Here is a 24814-nt window from a genome sequence, read left to right as displayed (position 1 = left end):
CTCGTGATGGCCTTGTGGGTATAAACAGTCACAGGATCAGCTCGTGTTTTGGTCCAGCATGGAAAAGGAGATCCCAAACACTTGCAAAACCACAACTGCAGTGCACTAAAAACGTAAATTTGCAGGGAAAAGCGCAGCCCAAAGTTCATCAATGAGTTTTGGAGGGGGAGGAAGATCCTGCCTTATTACTAATGTGTGTGGCTTTCTCACTGCAAAAGAAGCAACAGGCAGGCATCTCCAGATGATTCCCCCAAAAACCATAGCTATGCTTGTCAGCTGTGTCCCAGGGAGCCTGGAATGTGGGAACATTCCTGTGAGAAACAGAGAGGACCATTAGAGACCATAACTCTCAGCAGCAGCTCTTCCATCTTCCAACTCTTGTCACTTGGTATGACAGAACAGAAAGTGGTAAGAAGAATGAGGATGTACAAAATGTCTCAAGGTATCGCCCAGCCAGCAACTTGCTTATAAGCCTTACACAGCAAGCACCCAGGGAAGTTCAGGCTTGGAAATTTGCTATCTTAGAGAGGTAAAGAATTGGAAAGCTTTCAGTTCAGGAAGGCCTCAATAGAGAAAAACAAGCCTGCATACTCTGTGCTACACAACCAAAGCGAGATCCACCCTGTCCCAGCACTTTGTGCTTCAAGTTTTCTCCCCGACAGCGTGAGAGTCATCCTGTGTTGGGCTCCATTAGCTGTGTCCTAGGGGGGTACAATCATAGAACATCTCGAGTTGGAAGGGACCCATAAGGATCACCAAGTCCAACTCCCTGCTCCTCGCAGGGCTACCTACGCTAAACCATATGACACAGACCTTTGGCCAGAGGGGAGTTGTGCAGCCTGCCTGCAGGTGGACAGCCTGGCTTCCAGACTACAAAGACCTGGATTAACTGCTAAATTGCTCTTCTGCCAAGTCTGGTAGAAGTGGGGAGCTCAGTGCGGTTTCACGAGAAGTTTTAGTTCAAGTAAAAGAGCTGGTAGGATGTGTCAAGCCACTGAGAGGCAGCCACCGATGGCGTTTCTCAACCAGCTTCATGCCATACTGGAGCCACCGGAGAGGGCAACTGAGAAGATGTGAATCTGGCTTTATACCTCCGTTATTCAGGGCCTGTTTTAGTCGAAGGTGGACCCTCAGGGATTTAGCATTTTTCTGGCCTAGGATTTCCCCTGTGAACCATCCAGGTTATGAATATTACGGCTCTAGTGCTGATCCAGAGGTGCGCTGGAAAGGTCTTCCCTCTCTCCGCCGCACTGCACTTTAAACTAGGCAAGCGGGGAAGAGCCTGCGGTATATCAACGGACGATAATGTAATGTATATGGATATATATTAATGTAACATAGCGGGTCCGTCCCCCACTTTGTGAGGCACCTCTGGGTGAGCCACCACCGGCATTCCTCAGAGCGGAGGGCGACAGTGCGATCGCGCCCCGGCTGCCGGCTCGAGGGCAAGGGCTAACGGTCCCAGGGCAGCGCGGGCCCGGGGGACGCCGGGGGACCCCCGCCCGGCCCGGCCCACGCGTGGGGCTGGCCCCGCCGCCCACGCAGCCCGAGCCGGCGGAGGGGCGGGGAGCGGCCGGACGCCCCTAAATATAGCGCGGGGTGAGGGGGGCGCGCCGCTCTCCTCAGCGCAGGGGCGGCAAGGCGGGAGCAGGCCCCGGCGGCGGGGCCTAGCGCGGCTCCCCTTCCCGAGGACGACCGGCGGCTGCCGTGAGGCCCGGCCGCGGCCTGCCGGCGGGGTGAGAGGCGGGCAGGGCGGGGAGGCGGCGGCGGCGGTGGTGGTGGTTGGGGCGGAGCGGGGGGCGGCTGGCGGGCGGCCGGAGGCGAAGCGAGGCGTGCGGCGGCCGGAGGAGGCGCGCGGGAAAGCGGCCACCCCCCCCCCACCCCCCACCTTCCTCCTCCTCCTCCTCCTCCTCCTCCTGCTGCCGGGCAGCGGCGCCGAGAGGGACGCGGGCTCGCCCGGGCCGCCGCAGTAAGTGGCTGTCGGTCCCGGGGAGGGGGGTGAGTGGCGGAGGGGAGCGGCGGCTGGCGGGGCTCCGGGCCCGGCTGCGGCGGGGGCGGCTGTGCGGGAGCGGTGCGGGGCGCTCGCTGCGGGACAGCGGGCGGCTCCGCGCCCCTCCGCCCCCGGGCAGCGGGCAGCCCCCTCTGCTCCGCTCCGCTCCGCCCCGGCCGGCGGGAGGGTTTCGGTGCGCCGCCGGTAACCTCGGGTTCAGCTCCGGGGTTCCCTTTATTATAAACCCTTAGCAAACGCATGGCTAGCCTTCCCTCTTCTCCAGATCTTACTTTTGCCAAGTAGAGTAGGAGCTTATGCGCCTGAGAGCTCCCAGCCCCCCTCCCCTCTCTTTCATTTAACCTTTCGGGTGGGAACAGTGACCCCCCCCAAAGCTGAGCGTGTGGCCGCTTCATGGAAGCCGGGTGAAGCTCTTGGCAGCCGTCCCTTGGCCCGAGCGGTGTCACCCTGCTCGGGTGCTGAGCTCCCCCGAACACCCTCGTACACTGCAACGCAGCCCTGCGGGGGGCTGGCCGCACACCTGTAGGGATCTGTAGCAAATGGGGGGGGTTTGTGGAACTCTTTCACTATACTTTTTCTCTGATAGAGGTGGTAGAATACCGCGTCTCCTACTATTAACAAAAATGTGAGTGCTGGGCAAAGAATAGTGGAAAATGAAAACAGCTCCTTCCGTCTTGTGTTGAATGCTTTCATGGGACCATTTCTGGGTGAGAGTGTATTGGTGTAACAAGTAAGTCCTAAACTTTTTTTGAGTTCTTCTATCTTCTAACCAATTGCTTCAGTAAATGTTTGTAAGCGTATTACTACAGGAAAGGACATGAATGCATGAGTGCATGTGGGAACCTTGAGTTTAAACTAGCCAGGCTTACTACCCGCCAAGCTTACTCTACTATTTAGAGTAAACTGGTAGTAAAGGCGCATTGAAAGCGAGCTCCTTCCCACCCGCAGCTGGGAAGCGGGGGCTTCCCTTCTCCATTCTGAAGTGGTTGTGCTTTTCTTCCCTGCCCGGCTCCTCGCACGCTTGCTGAGGTCTCCTCGCTGCTGTGAGCGGCGCTCAGGTTCGTCAGAGCGTGGTGCCTGCTGCAGCTGTGCTCAGATCTCTCCCGGGGCGAGGGCAGGAGTGGTGGCGTTTCCAGCCATGTGCAGGGCAGCAGCGGAGGCAAGTGCTACTGTCTCGTGAAGACTCGGAGTGCTGTGGGCATGTGAATCTGTTACCACTAGACTCCTGCATTTGGCTTCTAGTGGTTCTTGGGTCAAGGCTAGACTTCTCTGTGTGCCTGATTCTCATTCTCGGTGTTTGCAGTCTGCTGCTGTACTGAGCTCTCTTTGAACCGCCAGTGCTGCTCTGCAATGGGGTTTCCACCCAGAAATTTCCCTGGCATGAGAGGCTTGCTCAGGTGTAATTACACTGACATTGGCCTGAAGACTCTGAAGTCCCTTTGTAAGATACTCTTCTGACCATGGATAAAAAACAAGCGTGGAGACGCAGCTGTTAGAAGCGTGGCGTATTTTTAATTGAAGTTAATCAGATCTTTTTCTCACCTGTTTGTAGGTACGGTTCCTCAGAAACGTTTAGTGATGAGCAGCGACTGACAATTAGCTCGCAAAGGCTCGATCTGGTATTTCAAGATCTTTAAGGGTTGATAGCTAAGGCAAAATCCATTAGTGGCCCTTCTCTAATAGCAATAAGCAGAATATTATTAATTTTAATGTTAGCCATTTACCTGTTTTATTTAGTCTAACTTTGGATGAAAGCCTTGAGTAGGCACGCATGTGCATGAAAAAGTATACGCACACCTTCCATCTCACTTGTAGTGTTGTTTTGGCTGTGTTTATACGGGTATATGCTTTGTTTTCCTTAATCATGTGTGTGCACATGTATGCACGCACAGGAGCACAGTAATAATAACTTTGGGAGCTAGGCCCTTATTATGTAACGTAGTATTTTCTCTGGAGACCCATTTCTCCCTGGTAATCTGCCACTAACAGAAGTTTGGAAAGCTGGATGGATGTGGTGTGTTCAAAGGCCATTAATGCAAACCAGTTTTCCAAAGGAAAGCTCACCCAGGTTCCTTTCTGCTCCCGACTTTGTCTTCACACAAGTCTCTGCAAGCTTTAGCAAATATTTAAAGGAAATGTGCTTTTTCCACAGTCATTTTGCAATTGTTACGTTCTGCTTTCCCACGTAAATGTGTCGATGGTTTCAAAACAAGTATTTGCAGCAGCTTGCTTTTATCATAGTGCTTGTTGATGTGCTGGCAGTCGGGGCTTAAAGAATTACTTCACCTTTTCTAGCCTTCTATATGGGCCTATGCTGCACTCAAACCGGCGGTCTGATAGTCCAGCTGTATAAATTAGTTCATCTCCTGTATATTGTTCAGCCTTCCGGTTGTAGTTTGAGCCTGCATTTTTCCAAGGATTAGCTTTATCACTGTGGGTGTGCCCCTGCAGCTGATGAGAGCTGGGGCCCAGGGTGCTCTGCCTCCAGAAGGGCACAGCTAGTTGGGCACGTGCCTGTCCCCTTCTGTGTTGGGCGCTCTCCGGAGAGCACTGAAAAGCTGAGTGCTGGGTAAAAAGGGGAATGAACATGAAATAAGTATTGGAGGCTGGAAAAAAAATTCTGAAGCAGACCGGGAAGGTCACCCTTTAACGCAGGAAGGCCTTGTGCGCTTCAGCTGCTTCATGGGTGCTTGTGGGTCCAGACTGGAGCTGTTTGGGAGCAAATGATGCGGAGCACAGACAGCATGGAGGCTGCGCTCTCGGCAACAGCCCCTTTGCTTCAGGGATCCACTGCAGCTGCGCCACAGCTCTTGCTAATGCAGATGTAGCCCATTGCTTCCAAAAAGCATTAGTTTAGAGAATGATTTTTATTGCATAATGAACAAGCAACTTGTAATCAAAACTTTTCTCCAGTATCACGGTATTGCTTCTAGAAACGCTTTGTATCCCAAAATAGCTGTCTCTGAGCCAGGTGCCAGGTTCCCAAGTGGATGTGTATCTCTCCCTCAAAACGGGTTTCCAAATGCCAGATGAACTCGCCCTGGGTTATATCCTGATAATGCTGATGGTGCCCAGGCTGTCATTCCTCTGGTGGCTGGGTACAAAGTCTTCGACTGTGCCTTTTTTGCTCAGCAAAGTGTTTTCAAACCAAGTGTTGATTCTGATTCCAAAATGATACTGAATACACGCCCCTCCTCTGGGATTAGATTTGCATGTACTATCAGGTCTGAATCCTTATTCCAGGGTATAAAACTAGGCTACTTCCTTGACACACCTAAGTAATCACCTGATTTGTAATTATTTTGTGAGCAGCTCCCTGTTTGTATACGCAAGTCTATGTCCAGTCAAAACACCTTGTTTTTTAATCCTCTCTCCTTTAGTGTTTGGGGGAGGGGGAGGGGGGAAGAAAACAACAGGTATAGTTCAGTATTAGGATCAAACGGAACTGGTAGACTGTCTAATCAAATATCTGCATTAAGTATGAGGGGAATGAAGAATATTAGGAAGAAAGGGCCCAACAGCTGTACCTAATAGGAACATTCTTTTCACAGGAATTGGTTTATAGTATTTGCAAGTTTGTGTTGTGTGTGTGGTGGGTTTTATGGGTGATATTAACTGCCACTAATACAGAAAGCAAGAATGACTGAACTATCTCAGCTAAAGACAATGTTGGAAATCATCCTGTGTACATTCAGTCAGTCATCAGGCTGGAGACTAGGTTTCCCCACTCCTTGGATGGCAGATTTTAAAGTAATCTTTCAATAGGACAGGAGGGAATTTAAATACTTCTATGGTAAAACTTCATAAATATATTTTGATGTTTGTATGGTGGGAAGGCTCAAAATACTCGCGACCTCGGTGTTTCTTTGTATTTCTGTTAGTTCACAGGTACCGTGCTTGGGATTACAGCTGTCATTGTCTGTGAGCATTGCCTCGCTCTTGGAAACATGCTGCTTTCTCTGAAATCCCAAGAGAGATTTACAAATCAGACTTTTCCCTCATTATCTGTAAGGCTTTTTTTTTATTGTAGGAAGGTAATGAAACAGAAGGAAAAAGTGCTTAGGTTAAAAATATAAATAGTGGAAACTGAAGCCAAAAAAGTTTGTTCCTTGTAGCATACAGCTTAAAGCAGTTGGGACATCATCTGATGCGGGCTGGGAAGATGCTGGTCACCTGAGTACAGAAAGCAAATTAAGTAGCTTGAAGTAGTGGGGACCAAGAGAAGGCACGAGGATAGTACGCCTATTTTTGCTTTGTTTTTCCTTTATTTTTGTGCATGACAAGCGCTGCAACTACTTTTGGCCATGCTAGCCGAGCTAGTTGCCTGTACTGGAGCGTGGGAAGGATTTTCCCCATATGGTAAACGGCTGCTTTGCTTCCACTTATTAGCGCAGGGTGGCCTGCGGGGTTTTTGGGTTTCAAGTTCCGTGTACAGGAACTTAAAAATTTGTGGTGTGGTCTGTGGCTTAAAGGGACTTGCAAGCCCATGAGCTGTCTAGGTTATGTTTCTGTGCTTGCTTGGCGAGGTAGCTCTTGGATAATTACTTTAATTAAAGTGCCATAGCTTGTGTTTAAGAACCCAAAGTAACCACTTGGAGTCTTTGGGAGAGGATCGGGAGGATGGACTCTACCATGATGTTTCAGCCAGGTTTTGTACCCACAGGAACTCTTCCTTGGTGTATGGCTTCATTATAGATAAGGCTTACAGTAATTACATGTAGAAGTCACAAGCGCATGAGTCAGTGGCCCAGACTTCTGCTGGTGAGGTAGATAACAAGCTTTGGTTGCCCTTCAAAGCGTGCTGCTTTGTTCTCTTGTTTGCTGTCGTTGCCAGTTAGGTAACCAGCGCTGCAGGGCAGCCCAGCAGATCAGACCCATATCAGCTGAGGAGAGAGAGATGCCTGATGACTGTTAGGAGTGCTGCAGGGGAAGCACCTCCAGTTTTGGTTGGTTGAAGCTTTAATCACTTGCTTCCAAGATGCTTGCTTTGGTTAGTATGGTCTGACATCCTATGTAACTTGGTATTAACCACTTTGGTCTCTTTAAAAGCAAAAAAGAAAAGCTGTAGGAGAACTGGTAGACGATCTTGGTAAGGGGGGTGTGTGCTAACAGGGTTATTTTCTGCTCACATCACCTTTTTATTGTTATTTGGCCACTTCCTGCATTGACACACCCATAAACTGCCAGTAGCACACCCTCAGAATAGCACAGCTTCACATGCTGAAGTTACCCAGGGTAAGAACCCGAACTGTGGCCTGTTGTGCCGCTGTTCTGTGCGCTGTCGCAGTGGCCACCTTTTAAGTAGTCCTGCAAGAAGGATCACAAGCTGAATGGCAGGGAGCTGAGGGTAGCTACTTCAGCTGTTTGGAGAAGCAGAGGCGGTGCAAGACTCCACTGAGCCCGCAGGGACATCGGTCTGGGGCTCTCGTCATCCAAAGCTTACCTGAGAAGCTTTTGGAAGGAATGAGAAAGATTGAATTAGACAATGCTACTGTGCCAATGGCAAGTTATGCAAACTGTAGTGGTGGTGGTTATAAGTTTTCTATTTTTAAGTCTCCCATTGAGTGACTCACTTTATTAGATGTGTTCGTTTAAAATGGAATGTGAAGCACCCAGATTCCATGGTAATGGCCTCATAAAGCACACAGATATACAACATAACAGATTGGATTTCTTCTCTTAATTTAACAGGTTTTGCGTCTCATACACCACGTCTGATGGCAGCATACAGGGCGTCACACACTCCTATTGCTAAGCTCTACAGTTTGTATCCATCTGTCTCTTCACTTTTGCAAAAGTAGTCATCTATCTTTGATCTCCAACTTGCAATTCTGCTTCTGAATTTTCCACCATTCCCCTTCCCTCCCTGTCCCCTCATTCCTCTCATTCTTTCCTCTGGCTTTGGCCGTGCACTGCTTAGGTCCAGCCAAGTACCTTAATAGTTGAAAGCACCTGAGTGCAGCAGCGCTGGTGATTGCAGCACTTTCTTTTCAGCCACCTGGCCTCCTTTGGTGGGAGCGGGAGCCCTGGTAGGTGCCTGTGCGTGCTCTGGGCTGTCCAGAGTTACACAACTCAAAATAAGACCCAGCCAACAGTCTTGCAGCTACCTGGGCTGGGCATTACGGGAAATAAGGAAGGCAAGTCACTCCTAGGGTTTATGTCAGGCTAATGAGAACTGTGGGGTGGCAGGTGTTTGTCGCATGGGGCACGCTGTTCAGAAGGATCTGCTGAAGACGGGTGTTGAAATCCCTTCCTTAAAAAACAGGATGTAAGTTGCGCTTTGTATGCTTTTTCATTTTTTTTGTATGTGGGGCTGAAAGTGAAACAGAAGAACCCTGCCTTTAAGAAGTGTATTAATTGTCAAAGCAGAGCCCTTGCCCTTGGTGCAGGAGGTCCAGGGTCTGCTGGCTTGTGATGCTTAGCCAGGGACCTCACTGGGGCAGGGTTGCCGGTCACCAGCCTGGGCTCTGGAGGGGGAGCTTCCTATGGAAACTTCCTTATGTCAGAGTAAGTGTGACTCTGAATGGCTGGCTGAGAAATGCACTGCGGGAGGGAGCGGTTCCTCCTGTGACGACAGTTTAACTTTTTAACTTCTAGAAAGCGAAAGCATGAATTTGTCCTGATAAATCTTTTGTAGCCTCCATTTCGTGTAACTAGCGCTTTCTTCCCCTTTGTGGTTCCTTTCAAGTTTAAAGCCTATTTCTTACCAGAAGTCCTCAAGCTCGAAGTTTGAGCTGGTGTCCCTGTGAATCTATACCAATACTCAGCTGGTTTGGTGAGAAATGTTCCCTGGGTTGTTCAACTCTCTGGACAGATCACGCTGTACACCATACCCATTTGTCACTGCACGCCGTGGGCTTCTCCCGTGCCCGTCAAGGGCTCCTTGCTCCTGCCCGAGCTTGTCCCAGAGCCTGTCGGGGACCTCAGCCCACCCTCGAATCAAGGGCATGGGTCCAAAGGGTGCCATTTATGCCCTGTGTTGAAAGTAAGGATTAAGGCTTAACATGCAGATTTACAGTGTCAGATGGCACTTAGAGCATTACAGCACTATACGCTGTTTGAGCCATTTTTAAAAGTGACTCAAAATATTTGTGTTACGGAAAGATGACTTATTTCTGACTGCATCATTTCTCATGCTGTTTGCTATTACAATTTTCATTAAAATAAAATTCAGTTTCCATCACAAGCTATTGATCTCAGCTTGGAACAGAGACAGGTTTTATAACCCACTTGCAAAAGATTAGGGTGTTTTAAGTGTAGGCTCTTCTCTGTGTGCATAGCACCCTGTGTACACCCTTTGCCATAACTATGTGGATTGCATTTTTTACCCTGTCATCTTCTGTGCTGTGGTTTATCCTGCTTGGTGCAGCCATCCTGGGACAGAACTTGAGGAAAAAACCCACAAGCGTATGCTTAGGGAGCCTCTAATTTCCCTTTGGTTGTGTGTACACTGGGGTGGTGTTTAAGCCGTCCTCCTGCCTGGAGGAGGCCTGGTTCCGTGCCATTTCCCACATGCAATGCAGTTCCTTTCGGAAAGAAGCCGGAGCATTTGGGCAGGGAGAAGTTGCAATATGCTCTAGCAGGGCCCCACTGAAGGGTCTGGGGCAGAGCTGGCAGGGCACACAGCAGCCTGGCACGTATATATCGTGTCTCTGCCGGCTGTTTGTCTGGGGCTCTGCCTGCCTGCAGTACCTGCTAATGCCCCGAGCTCAATTCAGCCTAATCCAAATACATCTGCTCATAGCTCGTAAATACAGGCTCAGGGGTTCCTAGGATGCAATTGAGATGTTCTAGGTGTAAAAGCACCGTCTGCAGGTTTGAAAGCCTGTCTAGCTTTGCATTGGAGTGCCTTATGTTAAGCCGTATTTTCCTTTTTGTCCCTGAATAAGCTTCTCTTACTGAGGGTGAGCAAGATTTAGGTGGCAATTTGAGCAGCTGCTCTCCTGGGAGCGTTCCTTTCTCTGGAGAATTGCATGTAATCTGGCTATCAGCTCTGAGTACAGCTAATGACACATGTACCCGGCTGTCGGGCAAGCGGAGGGTGGCCCCTTACTGACAGTGATGGCTGAGGCTAGAAGCCCCTCCTGTATAGAGGGCACTGAGCCCACTGGTTCTCCATGTTATATGCGATCTTGCATAATGAAAGTGGCAAAACTCTGCTCTGTGGCAGATCAAGTTATAGTAAGTGGGCACCCACATTTGTAGTCTGGATGTCAAACTGGGGCAACAGAGGTGAGTTCCACTGGGCTGTCCAGTCGGGTCCTCCTCCGAGGCTGTTGCCTCTGCTGCTTTTGAAGCAGCTTGTGTGCTGCTGCGGTTCCCAGCCTGGTGCGTCGGTACCCTCCGACCTCTCTATCCCCCCGGGTGGTCAGTGCATGCTCTGGTGGAGCTCGGCTTCTCCCGCACGCGGTGCGTCACTTGCGCTGGGCTCTGTAGGGCAAAAAGTTGCCCCGGTAGAAATTTGAAGGTGGAAAAGGTTAGTATGATGAAAGACTCTGTTAAATGGACACCATTCTAAAGATTTCATATCTCATCCAGAATTTTCAAGTAGCCAATTTTGAGTTGAAATTTCATTTGATTTTTATAATCTTTTAACTTCTGAAGACTGATTGTCCTTTATTAATGCATATGAAGGAATATTTGTTGCATGCAATTGGCAGTTGAGTCTGTTGGGTCCCTAACAGGGATTTTATATAGGAAGCTGTTAAATAAAAACGGTTTGCTTGCCTCTGTGGTATTGTGTTAGAGCTGGTGACAGATGCTTCGGAGCTTTCTGGATCACAGTAAGCATTGTGGGGGCACAGGGGCTTTTGTAGTTTCACTGTTTGTTTAAACAAACTCTCTTACCTGGAAGAGCTAGCGTTTGCGCTGGTTAAGGAATGAGAACGGTGGCACCCGCAACAACACATTGCCTGGCGTCGTGTGTGCGTACAGCCGTAGGGCGGGGGTTACGAGCGGTGTGCTGGCATGGCAGGCTGCTGGTACCCGCCGGGAAGCGCCGAGGAATGGCACAGGGAGCAGCTGTAGCTGGAGCGGCTGCAAGCAGAGACCTCGGGTCTGTGCCTGCGATTTGCAGAGGCCTGTTGGGAGGTGGAAGCGGAGGAGATGTACCTCCCTGAACACGAAGAGCACGTGTAATACTAGTCATTATCTTATTTCCCAGCACTGGCCCGGTACAGCTTTTATTCGGTACGTGAGCATATTCCGTTCAAGGGTTTTTTAACAAAAAAGTTATTGGAAGAATACATATTTCTAACTACTGAAAAATAGCGTAGCGCTATCTGTGCAACTCATAATTGTGGTGAGGGTTGAGTTTATTCTTCCTGTTTACTTTCCTAAGTTTGTGCAGCACTGTTGTTAGTGCAGCTTGGAAATCTACTACATGACTTTGGGGAATTTGTGCTTTTCCTTCATATATGCAAGGCTATCTCTAGTGTGATTCACAAGGAAACTTTTGATTTTGCTTGATGCAGTAAGGGTGTTTTTTAACCCATAACTAAAGAGGTAAAGGTCAACTGAATAAAAGTCATAGTTACCTTACTACTTCAGTTTTAAAACTTGATATTTTTTTTTCCAGAGGTATTGGTGTAATGCTTGTTAAAAAAGCCTGGCAGAACATAGGCTACAGATCATAATTTCCTTGTTTTAAAAACAAAAATAAATTACTTAAAGCTGTCTGGGAAGCTGCATTGTGTAAAGTAAACTGGCGTAGGCAATGATCGCAGAGGCTTTTAGTAAGTGGTGAGTATACCTCGTGCTGCTTGTTCAGTCCCACTCGGTGAAAATGTAATGGTTTAACTCTGGTGGGTGCGTACCTGGTCTTCCAAACTAAGTCTCAGAGAGGGCTTCAGGAGGCCAGGGCATGAGAAGCACGGACTAGTGGCAGCCGTGCTTTCAGTCACCCTGGTCCTGCAGCCTGCCCCTCCGCAGGCTCGGCCTGACCTTGGGCGGAGGGCGCTCAGCCCTTGGCTAGGAGCCCGATGGCCTGCACTTGCCGTCGGACACCAGCTGCTGAGCTGTGGCTCTCAGCTTGTTCATTGCTAATGAATGTCTGAAGAGCTTACCTGAACTGGGATAAGTAGGGGTTTGTGCTTCAGCCGTCACCCTGTCTTACTGAGCTTGGTAAAACACTGAAAGGGTTTGCTTCCACTTGTTTTCTTGAAAGCCAGTATCTCTGCAGGCACGTAAGCCGGCTTGTCGGAAGATGCTAATTTTTTCTTTTTAAACTCCCTTGGATTCTAGAGTACATTGTGTTCCCAGAACAGGCACTTGCAAGGGTTTCGTACTCTTATTTGAAGTGACTCCTTTGCTGATGTGTAAGGTGTGTGAAACTACTTCACGACTGCCACCAGTTTGCAATCTGAATGAGGAGTTGTTATTCTAGCGACTTGAAGAAACCTTATGCTAGAAACATGTAGTACACAGAGTGCTTGGATGATGTGTATGTATTCACCACCACCATATGCTTCGTGTAGCTATAGACGGTTTGTGAACTGATGTTGATTGTCTTGGTACTTTTCTTTTGCAGGAGGCTATGAGTGTGGGGATGGCAGTGCGAGTTTTCCAGCTGCACGTTGTAATCCTTGTGCAGTACGGAATCTTGTATTACGTTATGACTTCATGAGTATCCGTAGGGATTTTCAGGTATGCAGAAGTGGTATTACAAAAGGCTGTGTTAACAGGTGGAAGGTGGTAGGGTTTAGCTGATGGTTAGGTTTTTTTATTTTTAATTTGGGGCGAAGCTGCAAGTCATGGTCTTCTGCACAATAATAACTTGCATATAGTGCATACATACAGCATCTGCACATCAAAGGTTTGCATACAACACGTATGTGTGGAGCTCCCCCCACTGAGTGTGCTGCAAGTAAAGTGCACAGGGAATGAAGTTAAGACCTATACCAGCTTAAAAATGAAGTTCTCTTATTTGGCTTCTGTCTTAAACATGTTTGGTGTATTTTTTAAGAAAACAAACCCAATTATGTTAGTGGGAAGAACTAAGAGGAGAAAAGATGAAATGGGTACAGACGTATAGTAACGTGCAATGTTTCATATTTAATTGTATTTACAAGGCCAAAGAAATAACTCTTCAGCTGTAAGAAGGTTCCTACAAGTCTTCAAGAACGCTGTGTGCTGCCACCAGTAACAGTTTATAGCCTGGGCAGCAGCTGTGGAGGGGAGGGCTGTGAAGCCTCCAGGTCAGCAGGCGCTGCGTGCAGTGAGGTGCAGTGCGGGACCAGGGCAGCGGGGTGGCCCATGGGGCCCCCCCGGGGGACCAAGGCAAGGGCTGAGCCCTCGGCCAGGCTTTGGGTGAGGCTGCGGGGCCTCCCCCTGCCCAGCCCCGGGATGGGGGGGCCACCGTGGCTCCCTGCTCCTGCTCCGGGGCCGCTCCCACCGCGTTTTAAGTCCACTGGTGTTCCAGTGTTGGCACGGGGCTGTATGCGTTGCCTGCTTCTGCTGTAAGCCTTAACGGCACTAAATCTCCTGTATGGAGACTGCTGGGTGAATCTGGAGCTTGGACAAAGATATCTTCATAGCCGGAGGGCTTGGAGCACTGACGGGAGTCCTTCAAACTTGATATATGTTGTTTCTAATGTGATGCGAGCCGCTGCGGTCCTGGGAAGATGGATTAGGTTGTGCCTGCTTAAGATTCAGGTCAGTTCCATGCAAATTTTCTATTCAGTATCTGAACACTGGGTCTTTTAAGAATTTGCCTGACCCACATAGGGCTAGTTTTAAACCCTCTGTAGCAGATGACAAAGTTCTGCGCTTATGTCAAGCCACTTAATCTTGCCCACTGTCTCTGCTGCTGCTTCTCACTGAAGGACCCGCTGCTTGACTAGCGGTGCATCACTTCTCCACCACTCCTGGGTAGGACAAGCTTGGCTGGTATATGGTGAATACCGCGATCACAGTGCCCGGCTGGAAGGCGGGATGGAGTGCCGTTAGGCAAATGTGGCTGTAGAAATAGCTTGATGGGATGGGAGGGTAGCTAAAGGTGATCTTGTCAAGCAGATCAGCTGTTCTGTTGTGATAAGGATCTGGTGGCCATCTGGCTGATGACAGGCTGTTCTTGTTCCACTTCTGCCACAGTATTGTAAGCACTCGTCACATACATGAGCACTTAGAGTTTAAATGGGGGTGTGCGTACATCTACTTGTATATCTAAATACTCTTTTATCATTCAGCTTTCATGGCAAATACCAGAGCATACTGGCTTGCCTCTGTCTAGACTTTGTTTAGAAATTATTAATACTGCAATGAAAATAGGGTAGCAATATATTAATTCGCTAAGTTTGAACTTGTCACAACATTGTCATTAGTTTCTGCAAATGGTCTATTCTGTGTAGCCTAGATTCTAACATGGTAAAACTGCCTATTAATTTTTATCTTCTTTTCTTACAGTAAAAAATGGCATTTCAGAAGGCAGTGAAAGGAACTGCTCTCATTGGAGGAGGTGCCATAGCAACAGTTTTTGGCCTCTCTCAATTTTCTCAGTATAGAAACAAACACGTAAGTATTAATTATGATTTCTGATAAAATATGAAACTTAAAATCTGTTTGAGCGTATGTTAGGCTTATACAAATAGTTTTGTTTGGAAAGGAATGCCAAGAGCCTCTCAGCTTGATTTGGTAGGTGCTAATCTGGAGGATGGCATTAAATGATGTTTCACTATTGTAGGTCTTTAACCGGTGGGGAAGTGAGATTCTTGTAAATCATCTTTCATGTTTAAAAAAAGTGACCTTTGTGTACTGCTAGGGATCTGACTTAGTTGCAGGAGGAGTGGAAGGTACTGACCAAAGTATAAGCACTAGGTAGAGTTTGGACAGTATTTTCAAACCTAGAAGACTGAAGTTAAACCACTAGCACTACCTGTGAAAATCTCAGCTTCAGAACAGTCATGGTGGCAGCTCTTGTTCAGTTCAAAAAGCTGAACACTGTTTTAGGATAGGATCTGTGCCCAAGAGGTCAATGGCGAGGCCCCCGTTGTTTCTGGTGGGCATTGCCCTCCATCTGGGTGGGCACAGCCTAGGTGCTGGTGAGCTCGGGGCACAGCTCGGTGCTGTCTTCCAGGTGACTGACGCACACGGACGGAATAAACTCCCCAAGCAGTGAAGGGTGACATTGGAGACTTGCTGTTAAAGTAGTGGTAGCAGGGAGGGATGCAGTAGATCTCCCTGTCAGTTCGTGGATTGGTTCTTGCCGTTAGAATTCATTGGCGTAGCTGCTCCTCGCAGTACAGTCGGAGTCACCGTGCTCTTTGACTTGCCTCTCGATGCAGAAGCCACGGAGAAATCAGTAAAAGGAACGTGCATTATGGTCTGGATTCAGGCAGGACTGGTGTGGATCAGCAACTCATCGTCTGAAAGCAAATAAATGCCCGTTACTTTAATGCAGTTGTGCTGTGCTTTAGAATTATGAAATAACCGTGTCTGTGCTTAGCAGATGTGTATAAGGGAACATGTCTTCTCCTCTTGTGTTAGGTGTGGGCTGTGAGGCTGGCTCCTCACATTTGGGCAAGAGTATTTACCATCAGTGTTCCATAAACCACTTGAGGTAGGTGCAGGCAGAGCTCTGGCCTGATTTGGTTCAGTCTGGGTTTGGAAAAAGCCTAAGCCCAAGGAGCTACCTCGTCCCTCCTTTGAGATGGTATCAGTCTGAGCAGCCAGGTGAGCAGGTGCTCATTTCACATTTCACATTTCACCTTGGAAGTTTCATCAGTTGGCTCTTTCTCCAGGCCAGCTGTTACTCTGAACTGCTGTAGTTACCACACAGGTAGGAGAAGTTGCCATTCAGATTGGGCAAACTGAAAATAGGAACAGAAGTGGATCGTAGTGGTCTAGCTGAAGGTAAAACAGTGGGTGATGGGAGATGGTGTTCACTCAGCTTCGTGAAGGTGTGTATTATGTCTGGATAAATGATAATATGAATCTTCTGGCTGTTTCTATAGGGAGGAGGAGTACCAGCGGCTGAGGTATTGGTAAAGCAAATGAGATGAGTCATTTCTGGGGAACCTAGCTGGAAAGTGGATAAGCCAGGATCCTTATGGCTTCAGAAAAAAATGTTGCAGAAAATAAAACCTAGCATTTAAAGTGTGCTTCCCATTGGGCTGCTTGTCTTGCGCCTAGCTGATAACACTGTTTCTAACTCTCTCTGGAGTCTTTATCACAGGATTTTGCAATCTGGCTTCATTACTGTCAGAAATGGCAGCTTCAAATTTTAGGACTGTTAGATAAGAGAAGGAGTTGGAAGTGGAAAGTGATCTGGATAGCTCACTTGCTTATGCGCTATTGCAGAATTCAGGGAATTCCCGTTCTGGGAATGGATGGCCATTATGACTTTCCAGAGGCAGATTAAACCCCAGATTTTTACAGGTGATCGTGGTGTGTGCAAAACGAAATAACCACTTGTCCCCCAATTTCTAAAGCTATTGTGTACGATCAGTCTACAAAGGATCTGAAAATTTCCAGCATATGTGTAAGCAAATGGATCTGTCAAGTGAACAGCATGTTGTTTTCATGTTGTACTAACTTGCACGTTTCCCACGTGATGGCCCTTAAAGCTGCTGCCTTAAACACCTAATATAGGGCAGCAGGTGGAAGATAACTGGAGGGATTGACACAAAGGAGGACAGTCCATTTGTTGTGTTGACATATCTAAGCTGTGGGCATGTCCCCCAGCCCAAGTGTCGTCTTTTTAATAATGCCTGCCAATCAAATACATGCTAGGGCAAAGATCTTGTCTTCCTTCGCCAGGGAAGGATATTGCCCCAAGATGTGCACTAACTGGCTACATATTGTAGGAAATCTGTTGTTATTTCAAGAACAGAGTCCATCACATAATGAGACAGAAATAAAAGGCTCAGTTTTTTTACCCATGTTCGTGTTGCCTCCTTCAGTGACTGGATGTCTGTGCGGTGGCCGGCATCCTGGAGTTAGGGGCACCCAGTTAGGGGATGAAGGCCTCGGCTGGCTAATAATCCTGAGCACACAGCCTAGCTGATCTGTCTTTGTCTTCCGTGCTCACTCAACTGGCGTTTGACGTTTCTGTGCAACTTGGCTGTCCCAGGTAATTCCGAGGGAGAAGCTGAAGGGTGCTGAACTTCTGGCCCTTGAGCGTGGGTGGGAGGTCATTTGGACTCGATGATCCTAAAGGTCCTTTCCCACCCAAGTGATTCTACGATTTGTTAGTCGAGCATAGTACTGAGTGGTTTGCCTACTAAAAGGGATGAGTACTGGCAATCTCCGATGCTGAAATTTAAGTTGTCTTTGCTCGGGCTGAGAGTCAAAAGTCTGACTGTGAGGAGGATGGCAGAGTTAGCACGGTTAATCTTGTCTGTGTGTAAACGGCTGTGAAGTGTGTACGCCGTGGAAATCAAACACTCTGATTCAGATCTGTCCTGGTTTTCAAGATTTTTATCCCAACTTATTTTTCTGTGCACGCACATGTGTGCTGACGTTTTGGAGCACATTTCTGCAACAGCAATTGAGGCAACATGATCTGGGAATGTGTATCTGTGTGTGGCATATGCGGACGTACAAGCAGTTTAGTAAATTGCCCTTATTTTGTGTTTTTTTTTTTTGACAACACTCAGCTCATGCTGAGCAAAGAGAGGATGGGAACACGTGGTGACATGACAGAACTGTTGTTGTATTTAACTCATAAGCTGATAGATGAATATTGCACTTCTGTGTCTTGTTTAGTAACCTGATCGCTGGGCTATTTGCTGAATTAATAAGCTGGGTTAGCTTAATGCTGTGTGTAAGGGAATAAGTGGGAATGACACTAATTCAAGCCAGACCTCTTTCGGTAAACACACAGGAGTGGTTCTTTCATATTTAATAACCATTACCCAGCTTCCTTAAGGAAGCTGGTCAAGCTCTGTGTGCAGGCTTACCAACTTGTGCTGTGGAGGGCAAACGCATAAGTCTGACAAGGAGGCTTTTGGTTAGATTAAAAAGAAAAACCCTTTTGTGGAGAAAAGGAGACAGTTGGGGAGCTCTTCACAGCAGGTAGTGCAGAGGTCTGAAGAAACTAGTCCCTCCTGAACTGTTTTTGGATAAAGCAAAAGTGTGCGTAGACTCTCATGTTTTTTTCAGTGCTACCACTGTAAATGAATTTCATGTTAAACAATACAAAAACTCTCAAATCCATGTACACTACTGACTACCAGTCGCAAGCTCCTGAAAAGAGGAATTGCATCTGAGATGACGTTGGACCCCTCTGAGACATATTAATTTGGCCTCAAATATTCAGCTACTTGAATGGCAAAGGTGATACAGCCTTTGCTTGCTGTTTCACTAGCGCTTCTAACACCAATGGTGGTAGAGAAATGAAAGTAACAGTTTCTCTTCCTCCTTGTAGATGCTGACTGAACTGCTGCATTCTTGCTTTTTGTGCCTTTGGTTTAATGCATCGGGCCAAGCGGGCTAGTGCTGGATGTTCTTTGTGCCAGGTTTGAACCGGAGACCACTGATTATTTCCTCCCCTGTCCCTGTAATCATTAAGGGAAGAAGCACTGCTTTGTTTTGGAGCTGTCAGAGATGGTTGTCTTTTCCCTAAGGCCACCAGGCAATCCTCCTCTCTTTGGTGTGTCAGTACCCTGTTGGTCAGTAGGAATTGCCCATCGAGGTGAATCCAGTAGAGTGTGATAATGTGATAATGCATCAGAACCTGCTTTGGGGGTTTTTAATTACTTCCCTTTTTTTCTTTTTTTTTTTTTAAATGAACAAGGATGATGAATTTGACTCCGTAAACCTACCTGGAGACTTACATTAGCAAATTAACAAGAATGCTTCCTTATGGATTACTAGATCACTTTATACCTTCATGACTGAATTCAAACTGCCGAACTAAATTTCTTCTCGCTAAGAGTGTAATCAAAGGCATTCAAGGAACTCTTGCCTGAGAAGTTGTAGATATAAACAGCAATTGCTTATTTCAGTAAACATACTTGTTCACTGCCAGACTAATCACGTTATTGCAGATGGAATCCCTGTATGCAGCTTTTCTTCCCTCTCGCATTTAATTGACAACACGACAAATCGGATCTATATCAATTCCTAGCGCGCTAATCACTTTGCTTGTATTTCAGTGCTAATCTTTGGGTTCCTGCCATGCCAGTGGCTGTCTGCTTGGGCCTCTGGTCTGTGTTCTGCTGTAAGCCCTCCCTTGTAAATAAAGTGTTTAAAACCAAAATATAGTCAAAACCAAATGATGAACAAAACTTACTGAACTTTGAATTTTGTTTTTTTCTTGTGTTCTGTTATTTTCCTGAAGCTAAGTTGTACACTTTGCAAATAGTCGCTTGTTTTGCTGAAGAAGCATGGCTGGAAACATAGTGCAAAACTCATTTTGAGATGGGGTTTTTCACTTTTTTTTAAAGCTTAAAGCTGAGCATATGCAGCTGAACTTGATCAACCAAAACACATGCAAGACTAAGTCACAGGTGGTATTGGTCTTCATAATTTCCTTCTTGTCACTGTTGTCTCCAAGTCACAGGGAGATACTTAGGCAAGCTAGGAAACTGGCATTGGCTGGCTGTTTGTATGCTCTGCAATGATACAGCACTAAAAAGCACGCTTAATGCAATAGCTTACTGAGGGAAACCCAGAGATGGTGTAGGGAGCCAGACGGCAATGCTTGCTCTGCAACGCAGAAAGCTGCAGGGGCACAGGGGCGGCGCGGTCGCCTTTACAGCCACGGAGGAAGGAGCGAGGATGGGAATGGCTGGATCTCATCACTGTGTACCGGTACTTAAGGGGTAGCTACAAAGAAGATGGAGACTCCCTTTTTACAAGGAGTCCCGTGGAGAGGGCAAGGGGGAACGAACACAAGTTGCTCTTGGGGAGATTCTGATTGGACACCAGAGGGAAATTTTTCACAGTGAGGACAGTCACCATTGGAATAATCTCCCCAGGGAAGGGGTTGACTCGGCCACGTTGGACACCTTCAAGAGTCGGCTGGACGGGGTGCTGGGCCATCTTGTTTAGACTCTGCTCTTCCTAGAAAGGTTGGACTAGATGAACCCTGAGGTCCCTGCCAACCTGTGATTCTGTGTGTGTGTGAGATCCTCTCAGCGCCTCCCCCCTTGTGTCCGCCGCTCCCTGGAAAAATGAGTTCTGGAACTGCATCAGTGTACCGTACTTCAGGGATGTGAAAGTTTCTGCCATACTTTGGAGGATAGAAAAGTTTTTAGCACTGCTAGGGATGAGTAGGCTGGGGAGGGAGAGGTGAAAGTAGTTGGCAATATACAGAATTTATTGTTCAGAAGAATAACGTGGAAGCTGAATTCGCCTGAAGAGCCAAAGCTTTGTACCTCATCTGGTGATCTCTGCCAGCGTGTAAGTATGTGGGAGCGAAGGGAGACCACCTGGGAGGCTCATCAAGACTGACATTTCTGCCTCACTTCGACTTAACCTCTGCTGTCTGCGTGTGCCTCGTAACGCCTTGAACTCCTGTATATGTCAAATGTTGACGTATTAGACTGTGATATTGTCATACTTTATTACTATAGGTAATATATAATATCATATAATATATGTATGATGGAGATTATATATATAGTGACATGTGTATGTGCTATTTGACAGTATCAGAACTGATGCTGTCAAACACTGACAGTGTGACTAGGCCTGGGCCAGAGCTGGCTGGGTGCTGAATGCGGCGGCTCACGCGCCTGCAGGTGAGCCCGTGCCCAAGCACCTCGCTGGCCTGGGGACGGCAGGGCTGGAGGTGACCCCAGCAGAAGCCACAAGCACTGTGCTTGGGGAAAAAATCAGCGGTAATACTATAGCTTGAGTTGATTTGCCAAATTTTGGTTTTAAATCTTAATTTTCACTTTATTTCAGGGAAGATATCCTTAGTATAAAGTGGAGCACTCTTTCTGTAGTCCAGCTTCCCTAGTTGATTGAATTGTAACACGTGCAGTGAAAGTGGTTGCTAATTTGCATGAGCTACTTGCATGATAGTCAATATAATCCATGAGTACAGGATGAACTTGGTCATTGATTATCTCTTGAATATACACTTCCTTTAGACATGGCCACTAGTTATTAGATTTTGTTTTCAGTTGTATAGTAGTGATAGGAACATTGAGAAATCATGCATCTCAATCATAATACTGCTGAAGAATGAGCAAATAACTTGGAACAAAAATATTGAGGATGTACGCACCATATAATCTCAGTTTGGGCTTCTTGTGCGAACAGACGGTGCAAGTGGCAGCGTTACCCTTTGTCAGTCAAGCCATTTTAATATGGCAGGTGTATATTCCCCCCCCATGGCAAATGCTGGGGAAAGTGGCTGCAGTTCCTAAAACCCGGAGGCTTCTGTTAGCGGAGAGGTTTTCGTAACAGCAGTGATCTAGGAGCGTCTGTCCATCTGGGAAACCCTATGTGAGGGCTGAGTGACGATGAAGCACCGAGGCAGGGTAACAGTGCTTGTGACGGCATGTTTGCAGCGTGAGACTGGGCTTAGGAGCTAATTCTGTGGCAACTGTAATTCACGGGTAACAGTGCAATACGCAATACAGTTACAGAAATAACTGAACAACTTGCCTAGTTCAGCTTATTCAAGGAATGTTTGGAAATAAAAACTTAAATGAGAGCACTTCCTTGCACATTGTAAGCAGTGGGTGGAAAGAGATTAGACAAATTGTTCTAGGTGATAGTAAGAAAGCAGTATTTCATGTTTTGTCACTTGAATTTGTACTAGCTTACTCTTTCCCATCTAGGAGATCCGGGCACAAGCTATTTGACATCAGTTAAGTCTGCCATTGGGGCTAAAGGCTGGTTTATGCTCAGACATTAGCCTATAAGATTTAAACAGGTTCTTTGTACATCAAATGTGTTTATAATTTTCAGGAAACTCTGAAAAGGTTCATTCTCAATTTCCTGCTTGCTTATTTTGATCCATTCTGAATCGTCCTATTAGTTCTGCTGTCCTGGTCTTCCTCTCTCTGTAGCATAGGCTTTGTTTTCACGTATGTATTTCAAATCAGTGGTTAAAACAGCTCCTTTCAGAACTGCCAGGTACCATTAAAAGCACTCCTCTCAATCAAATAAAATTCAGAGCACCAAAATCTGTTTATTTCTGAAAGAGCTGGCTCAGCAGTGTTCTCAAGGCCAGGGGGGTCTGCTGCCAAGCTGGGTTGTTCTGGCTCGGTGGCCAGTACCTTGACTACCCTTCTATTGTAAACGCAGGTGCTTTGTCTGCCAGGTACGCTCACGTACAAGTGATCACTCTGTTGTGGAAAAGGTGGGTCTTTTGGGTCTTAAAAATAGTGGTGAGAGAAGTTCACTGACTACTTTTGTGCAGAATGAGGGACAGTGGTGAAGGAAGAAAATCCGGAAGGAAAAGAGCTGGAACAAAAAGCTAAGCTAGAGAAAGAAGGAGAAAACAAGATTTTTGTGGTTTTCCCCCTGTTTAACTGAATAACTATGATATCTGGCTACAGCCCATCGTATATAAAATTAGCATGATGAATGTGAACCCAAAGTAATGGCACTCCAAACGTGATTGTTATGAAGTATGTGACCAGTAGTAGGGCTTGGGGATTCCTGTGACTGCAGAGGCTTTCAGAATTCAATGTTAACTGGAGAGAGCCTTCAGAAACTGGTTAAAACCTTAAAATCTAAACCCTGGTCTGTGTGAGTTGACTGAGCAAGCATGTCAGCCGTTCTTGCGGAGAGCAGCACTGCCTTGTTGGAATATCTGAGTTCTAGAGATTCTCAGAGCCATTCCGGTAACATCTGAACTTGTCTGGAAGCTGTCACGTCATTAAGTTTTGTCACTTTAAAGACAAGTTGTATTTTAGCATGCTGTAGGATACAAATTGCTTTGCTTGTAAGATTTTAAAAAAGTATATGGCAGTAGTGTTTCTTCGGTGGTTTAGCGTACTGTATTTGACAGAAACCACGTCATCTCACGAACCTGATCAAAGCTGAGCTTAGATTAATGCCACTGTACAAGTAGTCGATTTTAAAATATAAATCGTACATTCATCTTCAAGACCTTTACTTTGATGGATTTTTTGGTAGAGGGTTGAGAGCCTAACCATGTATCTGTCCGTTATGGGATACTTGGGAAGTATTTTAACATTTGACATAGTGGAAGACTATTCCTAGAAATAATATAGGTAGTAGCACTTGAGTACAGCGTTATCTTGAAGTAAGCAAGATGAAGTAAATGTGCGCTAACCCTTTATGGTTTTAGTACTGTTTGTTGCTTCATAATGTTTTAATACAATATTGTTATTAAACATAGGTAAAGTGAGTGGGAATATTTGAGTTTGCCTTTATGGTTATAGAAGGTGCTGTGATTTGGTTGTGTGTGTGTGTATGTGTACGCATGTACATGTGTGTATACGCAACAAATATTGATCCTCATGTGTTGTTTTTAATCTTTGTAGGGTGCCTTAGTGCATGTTCAAGCTGCAGAAGCTGTGACTGTTCCAATAACGAACCATTTCCCCACGAGAGAACAACAACTTTTGGCGCTGCAAACCACCAGTGAATTTGATGTCCTTGTTATAGGTGGTGGAGCAACAGGATGTGGCTGTGCTTTAGATGCAGTCACTAGAGGTAAGGCTTGGGAATTTAATTGCATTCTTATTCTTGGATTACATGGTTTATAATAAATTTATCAGCTTTATTTTATTTATTTTATTGGCTTTTCAAAAGTACTTGAAGGTAGAGAAGTTGTACTCTGAATGCCTGGTTATAAAACTTTTCAGAAGGTAAAATGAGCTTGAAGAAAGCTGCATTGCATTTTTGTTATTTCAACAGAGTCTTTACTGTTTAGGTGCTTGCGTGCAGTTGTCTAACAAACCTTTTTGCTGGATGCTCTTGGGTGGACTTCTCATTCCCTGTTGCTCCGTAGTGGGTTTATCTGTAGTCATTTCACTTGTTTGTGCAGGAGAATATCTGCAGCATAGAGAAGGCAAGTCTTACACCGCACTTTCAGCAACTATTTTGAAAGGGCCAAGCGTGAATTTTAGATGAGACACAATGGCTCTCCAGCTCGTGTTTCTTACGACATGAGGTATCTACACCTTCTGCTGATGCACTGTAGCTGCTTAGGGTGTTGCAGGTTTGGACAAGCCCAAATTCTGATTCTGTGACTTGGATTTTCGATGAGAGGTACCAGCACCATTCAGTCTGGAGGTACAAACAGGAGATCTGTGCTCCAATTTCCCCTCTCAGGGGATTAGCAGCGTAACTAGTTTAAGAAGCTATTAGAAGCAGCAGAACTAATGTTAACTTTAGGTGTAGCCTTAACTTACAGAAAACTCAAGGTAAAATGAGCTTAAGCTAATGCTTTACCTGACTTCTGCAGGAGGATGAGAAGGTGCATGGTGACAGGCAGTTGTTGCCCAGTAGATGTGCAGATGTTGCCCAATAGCTCATGCAGTCAGTTGGGGGGGGAAAAAAGCAGGGTGCTAATGCCCACTCTGTGTCATCCACCTCACACAGTAACTTTGAAATTGGCCAGCAGGTTCAATCAAATTTGCTAGCTCTCAGAGGCAGTAAGTTGTTTTACAAGTTGAGTGATAATACATCTTCACATACAGTGGTGAGAATGCCTGGGTGCTGTTTCTGTGGGAGAGGGTGTAGCATCAGCTCCTGTTCTATCAAAAGGCTGTATTCCCCCAGAACAGCATAATTATCTTTCTCCAAAAAGCCATGTGAGAGATTTGTGAGAATAGCTTGTCTTGGAGTATGTTCTCTCAGTCGTTACTTTCAGTACAATCAGTGAATGAGAGGGAGGACCAACCCTCCTTAGTTTCTGAGTTTGTAGACCTTGTT

At 46.6% G+C, this 24814-nt stretch overlaps 1 protein-coding gene across 2 annotated transcripts in view; it reads left to right on the top strand.

Moving 5' to 3' along the window:
- The first annotated feature begins 1617 nt into the window (after positions 1 to 1617).
- The window catches only part of GPD2 (glycerol-3-phosphate dehydrogenase 2), a 61418-nt gene continuing 38221 nt past the window's right edge, over positions 1618 to 24814 (top strand). Inside the window, exons 1-3 of one of the 2 annotated variants that reach the window (XM_075092708.1) lie at positions 1618 to 1736; positions 14411 to 14518; positions 23419 to 23590. In XM_075092708.1, coding sequence (XP_074948809.1) covers positions 14417 to 14518; positions 23419 to 23590 — 274 coding nt within the window. In that variant the 5' untranslated portion in view covers positions 1618 to 1736; positions 14411 to 14416. Of the gene's footprint in view, positions 1737 to 1808; positions 1970 to 14410; positions 14519 to 23418; positions 23591 to 24814 lie in introns of those variants that run through there. The other variant, XM_075092707.1, reaches the window with a different exon arrangement.

This window comes from Phalacrocorax aristotelis, chromosome 5 (genome assembly GCF_949628215.1).
Source record: "Phalacrocorax aristotelis chromosome 5, bGulAri2.1, whole genome shotgun sequence".
Taxonomy (NCBI): Eukaryota; Metazoa; Chordata; class Aves; order Suliformes; family Phalacrocoracidae; genus Phalacrocorax; species Phalacrocorax aristotelis.
The sequence above is the reverse complement of the archived record's forward strand: the minus strand, read 5'-3'. Positions and strand labels throughout refer to the sequence as shown.